The 8,496-nt window shown below is 33.6% G+C and overlaps 2 protein-coding genes across 2 annotated transcripts; both read right to left on the reverse strand.

Annotated features, from left to right (window-relative positions):
* Positions 1–834: 834 nt before the first annotated feature.
* LOC115722047 (uncharacterized) lies at positions 835–6,799 on the reverse strand. Its single transcript, XM_061105013.1, has 4 exons — positions 5,973–6,799; positions 4,637–5,792; positions 3,827–4,529; positions 835–3,383 (listed from the first exon to the last, which is right to left on the reverse strand). The coding sequence occupies exons 1-4, from the start codon at positions 6,500–6,502 to the stop codon at positions 1,075–1,077; spliced, it is 4,698 nt and encodes a 1,565-aa protein (XP_060960996.1). The 5' UTR covers positions 6,503–6,799; the 3' UTR covers positions 835–1,074.
* Positions 6,558–7,961, reverse strand: LOC133031499 (uncharacterized). Its single transcript, XM_061105014.1, has 4 exons — positions 7,766–7,961; positions 7,303–7,561; positions 7,005–7,221; positions 6,558–6,917 (listed from the first exon to the last, which is right to left on the reverse strand). The coding sequence occupies exons 1-4, from the start codon at positions 7,959–7,961 to the stop codon at positions 6,558–6,560; spliced, it is 1,032 nt and encodes a 343-aa protein (XP_060960997.1).
* Between the last annotated feature and the right edge of the window lie 535 nt (positions 7,962–8,496).

An 8,496-nucleotide genomic window follows, 5' to 3' on the forward strand; every position in this document is an offset into this window, starting at 1 on the left:
AGAAAATATTTTTATTTTTATAATATATAATAAATAATTAAATAAATTTTTAGTAAAAATAATTTATTATAGAGTCTTTTAATCAAAACAGCTTTTTTTAAAAATTGGGTTGTACCAGTTTTAGTTTTTAGCTGTAGCTTTTTCATAAATTCTTCAATAAGTTGTTTTTTAACGGTTTACCAAACACCTTTTTGTCACAGTTTTTTTGAAAAGCAGCTTTTAGCTTTTCCAAAAGCTGTGCCAAACGGGCCCTTAGTGTCCTTATTAGTATAGTTAGTATGTTTGTCCTTATTGGTCATTTCATGTCATGACCAATAAGTCTTATGCTCGGTTATTAGAACCTATAGTCGGCCTCGTAATCATTCTTTAATGAAAGTCTTGTAATAGCTCAAACACAGAGTAATTCAATTCAGATTAAAGCAAAAGCTTGTCACTGGTTTCTATTGAGTGTTGTTTGAATGAACAAGTGAGTGAGTGTGTGTGTGTGATCAAGATCAGCAAAGGCATTGGCATTATAACAGGCCTTAGAAAAACAAAAACTAATCATACTGTCCTACAAAACTAAAATTGAAGGTAAATAAAACTGACCATCTTGGCCAAACAAAACAAAAACAGACCATACTGGCCATCCAAAATTAGACAAATGCTTTAATCAAACTATTCAATCTTCACTATCATAATCTTAAAAAGGCTCTTACAAAAATTACATTTATTTATTTTAAGTGAAGAATTTATAATACAAGAAGATGACATTAAAATTTTGTAATGTATATGTATAAGCTCATGATAAAAAAAAAAATTGCATTGCTTAGCTTATACCATCTATTAGTGTAGAGAGGAAAAAAAAAATGATTTAATATACCAAGAGATATATGCAAATCAATGATTTAAAATATATACATAAGCATAAATATAATTTAAAAAAACAATTATTGTAATATAATACTGATCTGAAATGATTTAAGAAGAGAAAATGGAGCAGAATAGAACAATGTTGCAATTTTCAAAATTGATGAAAACATGGCCTTTAACAGCAAAATGATTGAGTTCAAGCACATAAACCATACAATTACATCATTTAAACATTATCCTAATCAAATCATCTCTTCCTTTATGAAGTTCCAGGTCCACAAAGATGGTGCTTGCAGGGAGTTTAGACTCAATGAAATGTGTTCCTGAGCTCACTACCACTAAAGGGTTCCCAATTCTTTCGAAAGCTTGTGCAAGAACACAAATATTTTCATCAAAGTTTCCTGGTTTCAGATTTTGAACAGCATAGAACTGATTTGGTAGTAGAGAAGTAATGTCACTCATGCCAAGCAATTCAAAGAGTGATTCATAGTACTTTCCACAGTTCACACAGAGTAGGCATAGAGCAACAAACAATCTCAGCACTAGTTCTCGATTACATGCCTTTCTGAGTTTATTAGAACCTTTAAACCATCTCATGAGATCGCCTTTGTTATAAAGAAGCTCAGCAACAATGGCTGCAATGGTATCAAGAGTACCACCAAATTTGTTTTGCCAGTCATCTTCAGAGATGTGTGAGGCATTCATATTCCATTCCTGGTTTATGAGACATTCAAGTAGAGAAGATTTGACTGAGAAAAAACACCCTTTGAATTGGAATATCAGAATCAGAAGGCGCTCCACGATGTACATGAAACAACTCGGTGGTACATATTGACTTTCCCCGAAAGAGTCAGCATAGTAAGTTTGCTGCAATGCTTCATAGAACTTTTGAACCAATGAGACTTGTGAGGATTCAAATCCTATTTTCTGAAAACTTTCAATCCATGATTTCCAGAATGGATAGTTGACAAAGCTAAGAGATATCTGCCTATATGTTTCATCATGAAGTTTTCCATAGCAGCTAGTAACCATCATAGCCACATTTCCAACTTGTTTATAAGTGAGCTCGGTATTCATATTCATACTAGTACTTCGAAAAATTACATCTTCAAGCAAATTCTTTACATCTTCCGTCTCCCTCAGGCGAATCATTCCCAATGTGGAGAGCTTTCTCCGGTCCATGGAACAAATAGTCAAAACAATATTTTTCCTGGAGAAATCAAGGTGGTCACAGAACTCTTTATGTGGATACTTCAACAGAAACTTTGCCAGTTTAAACATATAAAAGAGTGGCATCAACTGGCAATAGGGGTAGAACGATTTCCGTTCCAAGGTCCGAGAAACATCTCTGAGCTTTCCTAATACCATAGTTCCAACATCAACCATTTGCAAATTCCAATAACATTTAGCAGCATGAGCAAATTGGTCAGCGTCTGAGCTCACAGTCTTTTCACTTCGATTCAAATTTTCGACAAATTTTTGTTTCTCCAAGTAGGCAGAGGCACCAGGAATAACCAAACGGACGATATCTTCATCACTTATAATCACACCAAAGTAGTCCAAGCAGAACTTGCCATATATGTTGTCATTTTTGCATCCAATCTCGAGATACTCCAATATTCTTTCAATATTCTGCTTCCACACATTCCAAAAGTAAAACAAAGATCCAACAGAAACTTGATCTAATGACAAAATTTTCTCTGCATTTTCTGTTGGATATGTAACATAATTCTCTTGCCTTATATTTGTCCAGCAATCATATGTCACATGAACATCGAGAATCTTTCGAGCACAGAATATCTGACCTCTAAAGCTGGAAAGTCTACAGGAGTCTTTAAACAATTTCTTCAGCATAGACAATGACACTTTTTGATCTGAAAGAATGTTCTCCTCTGTGGAGACCAACTCAAAGAAGTTGTGTGAAACTTTCTTGGCTAATTGCTTAGCTTTTTCTAGAAGCTTATCCTTTTCCCGAAAATTCTTCAAAGGCCAGCCAGAACTCATGGGACCCCAGAGAGATTTTTCATGTACATGGAACAGAAGAAGTAATGATGCTTCTTCATAATGTTTAGCTTTTTCTAATTGTTCAGCCCCAAATAGTGTCATTCCTAGCTGCTTTGCTATATTCGAAGCATTCATAGAGCAACCCCAGTCAATTTCTAATTGAAAAAGCTCTTCAAGAAAATGCTCATTTCTTAAGAAAGAACGAATCAAATCTTTAGAATGAAAAGCATTCACAAATTTCATCATCGAGGTTCGGTCATTGAGTTTGATGTAATAACAAGCAGCATGCTCCAAAAACTCCTGAGAAGTTTCTTCTATTGCATAATTATTCACAGTTGCATCTTCTTTCCAAGATATGATGTAGCTCAATCCAATCTCAAATATCTTTCCTTCAATGCAGCAATCCAAACAGTTACCAAATAAGTTTCCTTTTGCATATACTGAAGCAGCGTGCTTATACCATCCTGCTCGAAAAAAGCTTTCTCCAGCTTCTTCGTACTTAACACATTTTCTTAAATAAATTTCACCTGCATATGATATGATTAAGTCAACATTTTAAGGTAGAGAATACATTTCTATGATAAAGCCTTTAAGGATCTAAACTTGTAATTAGAGATGAAATGTCACAAGACACAAAACAGTCACAGAAGTAGTAATGAAGGATATCTTTGTATAACAAATAAGAACACCACTTTAAAGATTGCTAATAAAATTCATTCAAAACTAATGTAGAATCTCAGTTGAAGAGCTTTCTTGTGTAGCCCACAAGGCAAAACGATCGGAAAGCTTTCCATCAAAACGAAAGGGTGATTCCAATTATCATCACAACTTCACAACAATTTATAAAATGATATCCTATATGTTGGTTCTACTAGTCCACAACAAAAGGCACAAAGAAAGTACCCAAATGAAATTTAAAAGGAAATAGATTAGCAATATCTTTTTGTGTATTATAGTAAATAAAAAATACCTGCTTTTATGTATTCTTTTGCATCATAATAAGATTGGGCAGCTTGTTCATATAGACTAATGGATTCAAATATTTCAGCAGCCCTTCTGAGATATGTATCAACCAGTTTACTATTTGAACCACTCATACACAAAGCAACCGTGCGAAGCTCGGCTGCTTCAGCCCTTTTTTCCCATAATTCATCTCCTGCTCTACCAAAGCACATTGTGGCTGACCCATAATTTTGTCCATGAAAAAACTGCATTGAGAACACAAATAACATTAAAGGTAGAATTTCAAGCCTAAAAGCAATAGTAAAGAAAGTAAATAACAGTTGAAAGTAGAGCATAATTGATGATGATGATGTTGTAATAACCTTCATGCCTCGGGACCTCCACTCTTCGAAGCTGCTTGCAACTTGGATCTCCTTCATGAGACAATGATCAAGCCCTCTAACTTTAACAATGTTCTGTTCCTTCCAATAGTCACACATGGGATGTGAGAGCTCATTCTCAAAAATCCACAACCTTTTCCTAGTACGCGTAACAGCAACATATATTTGCTTTAACTCAGAACACAGAAGACTGTGCTTGGCCTCATTGACACTATGTAAAGATGTTGGAACTTCATGGGAAATTATATTGTGCTCCTTCATAAACTCATATATGACTCTCCATTGATTTTTGATTGGTGATGAAGAAAGAAAGTTATAAAGCAACACATCCTACAAAAACAAAAAGCTAAGTTGGTAAATTTTGTTATAGCAAGACTATGTTTCAGTTTAGAGGAATAAAATCAAATTACTCAAAGTTAAATAGACTTAACAAACACCTGAAACTCAAGGCCTTTACATTCTGATATTGTTAGAACAAGAGCATGTTTTCCAACATACTTTAAAACCTCATTCTTTGTGTTGTCATCTCTAACTAAGATGGCTTGCTCAGCTCCAAAACCAACAAGCTTCCCACCTTCTCCATCATTGAACATAGAAGCAAACTCATTTTCGCCGTGCACTTCAACCAACAGTGGAGTTTCCCCATTAATCAGACTTGTCTCGGGGCGCATTACATCAATCGAGAGTGGGAAGAAATGATATAGAAGATTAGTGACACTCTGAGCCAAGTTCAATACACCAGCATGACTTCTAAAGTTCTGACTCAATTGAAATATGTCTGTGATAAGGCCTTTTTCTCCTTTCCCATATAAAAATTCCCTATAGAAAAGACACCGTATATCCTCGAATCTAAAGTCAACTCCCTTTGCAATGGTCTGTGCTGTATCACCACAAAAAACATAACCATCATCCACATTTTTGCATATGTACTTAAAAAGTGCAATCTGTCCCATAGTTAGATCCTGCACTTCATCAATATACACAAAATCCAATTTGTCACCCTCATATGTTTCGCCATTGAATCGATAATGAAGATCGCAAACCAGATCAGCCAAATCATATTCACCATTAACAGTCTTCAACTTTTCATATTGTAGAAAAATGTCATATATTTTCTTTCTTTCATCGTTGCTGAAATTTGAAACTCTGCTGTTACTTTTCAAAATGTAATCTTTCTGACTGAGATTACCATCAGAAAGATTCCCAGATTTCAACCCTCCTTTCAAATGTGACATTATTTCTATGAACACTTGAGATGGTTCAAATCCATTGGTTAAGTCCATATTGAAGTGAGGCCAATAAGATATAATAAATTTGTTGAAATTAACTTCATTCAATCTGATAAAACTTTCCAAGGCCATTAATTTTCTTCTACTTCTTTTATTTCGAAAATATTGGCCTCTAGTTTCTGGGAATCTGTTGAAAAATGAATTGCCTATTGTTCCATCCAGCATCATGAGGAACTTGTGTAATGTTATGACAAGAGGGTATTCCTTTCGAGGAAGATCAAGAAAGGAATCTGGAATAAAATCGATATACTCTAAAGGAACAAAGCTGCTATCTTCAATAGAATTCCCACCATAATAAGCAAATCTATAAATTTAAAATAAATTCAATTAGATTCTCTATACAAGTATAAACATTAACATACCAACTCAGTTGTTGTTATCAATAAGTTGCTGTAGCAATTAAGATCAATAGCATGAAATTTCAATGATAATTATATGTAGCCTTAAGCATTTTTTTCTAAATACTAGTACAACTTTTACGCACCTTTTCAAACGCGAAACTTGCTGTTTAACAGCATAACACAGCCTTGGATTAAGTGTTACAAAAATCTGGCGAAGAAAATTCTCGTCGGCATTGCTAACCTTTTCATCATCTACTATTCCATGTTCCCTTAATGAACACACATTGGATTCATGAAAACCTTCCAAAGCTATATGATGTAACTGCTCTCTTTGGACTAACTTTCTTACTATAACAGTAGATTTGCCAGTTCCAGATCTCCCAAGAACAAAAGAGGTTTTGTCAAAGTTTATAATCTCCATTTCTTGGCTAGTCAATTCAAAGGGCAATACTAGCTCTGTACCATCACAGCTAGAGAGCAATTGATCCACCATTCCTGAGGACAAGGCATAGAATTTCATCTGCAACAAACCAACACTCACTTGTGAAACCTCTACTTCTGCTTCTCCTGGTATAGATTTCTTATCGCGAACAATACCACAAGAGGTTTCCCAACTCATAGGAATTTCCAAATCCCTACAAACAACCAAAATACTTATATACATATATATCATTTTTTTTATTGAAAAGAAACAAAATTATACATTTCAAGTGTAGTAGATAATGGCCTTACCCCTCATTATGTTTAACCTTGCAACGCCTAATAAAATCGTCAGTGTATGTAAGAAAGATAGTATCAAGACGATTTACCAATTCTTGAACTTCCACTAGTGGCAATAGATCCCAAACCTTTAACACTTGAATGTACCTATGTTCCTTCACTATGTCAATAGAGCAAATAATGTACATACTCTTAACCTTAAATTGCTTCAAGTTTTGCTTTGATTTATCACATGTTATGTTGGTAGTTTTCCTCCTTTTCGGTCTCCATCCATTTGCAAGTCTCAGTAACATGTTAACAACTAACTTTCTCATTTGAGATGACTTAATCTTTTCAAATGATTTCTTGAAATTATCACTGAAAAGCACCTGATTAGACAAATAAAAAGAAATTAAGTATTAATTGATTTCAATAACATCAAAACCAACCTATTAAAAACTTAATCACTATAGTACCTTCCACTTAGCATTCTTGAAAAGAAAACTATCAGCATCAAACAACTCATCCAATTGATTCAGCTCTTTCTTAACTTCTATAATGAATTGACAAAGATCTTTATCTTCCTCTGCATCGAAAAAACACTTTCGATCCTTGGCATCACAAAGAATAGATTTCCATACAGAATCTCTTCTCAGCAATGTTGTTTCATTTCCTAAAATCCAAAGACTGTTTCTGCAATATCACATAAAAGTATATCATGAAGTTACATATTAAAGAATCAAATAAGGCAATGATAAGCACAATTTGTTTTACCTTGCACTTGCAAATACTAATTTAACTCTGTCAAGATCAGAAAACAAGTGATTTGAACCATCAGAATTTGATGTAACCATGGATAAGATTAACATATCTTCTTCTTTATAACCCTGCAACTCTTCAACTCCAATCACCTTAACTGAAAACCCATTATACTTGTTGTAATTTTGTCCTATTTTTTCTTTTATTTCAACTAATTGAGCTTCATAAGGTGATGTTATAGTAACATTAAGCTGTTGCCTTAATCCCTTCCATTCTGAATAGACATGTCAAAATACACACAAAAATCAAAGATAGTAATACATAGAGATACAGCTCAAAGAAATTTATGTATGAGAGTTATGTTTGGATTAAAAAAAATTAATATAAAATATAAAAAATTGATTTTTTTTATTCACCATATTTTTTTTCCTCACCAAAATCAAACTTTCCAACATAAGACGTAAAATAAATTGAATACCTCTATAGAGATTGTGGACAAGTCTGATGACTACAGCGACCTCAAGCATGTTTTTCCAGGTGTGTTGAAGATCATCCATTTGTTCTTTTCCAGAAGAAATATTTATGAAAGAGTAAGGTTTGAAAAGTGGAGTCCATGAATGTACTTTGCGGGTGGAATTTGTTAACAGTTGGTTTAAGCATTCTCCAATTTCCATTGTGTGTTTCTTTCTAGTCTAGCTAATAGTAATGAGTAAATGCAAGAAGAGTATATGTAGTGCATGCAGAATAGAATAAGTATGAATATGATGATGCGTAAACTTGTATTGAGAAGTGGAAGAGTGGGAAATGGGTATACAGGGAAGCCAAAGAGACGGTTGGCTCTCAAGAGTGGGAAATGCTAAGTGCCACTTTAACGTTACCAATTACATAAATTTAATGTTGAATTATATATATTAATAGGGAATTATCTCAAATATTTTTTTTTTTTTGTTTTAAATTTACCGTTTGAGTTTCTATAGTGGTTATAGCATTGCAATAGGAATTTCTATGCGCTAGTTGCAATAGAAATTTCTACGTAGAATTTCGTAAAAATGTAAAAAAAAAATTATTGTAAAGTGTAAAAATAAAAAAAAATTCTTATATTAATTTAATAAAAGGTACTCGCATAAGTACTAGGTGGTTCTGAAGAGTACGTGGAAGGACTTAACAATGACAATGAGTTTAATACTTAAGGGAAATTTGATTTTCTAT

This window comes from Cannabis sativa, chromosome 9 (genome assembly GCF_029168945.1).
Source record: "Cannabis sativa cultivar Pink pepper isolate KNU-18-1 chromosome 9, ASM2916894v1, whole genome shotgun sequence".
In the NCBI taxonomy this organism is placed as follows: Eukaryota; Viridiplantae; Streptophyta; class Magnoliopsida; order Rosales; family Cannabaceae; genus Cannabis; species Cannabis sativa.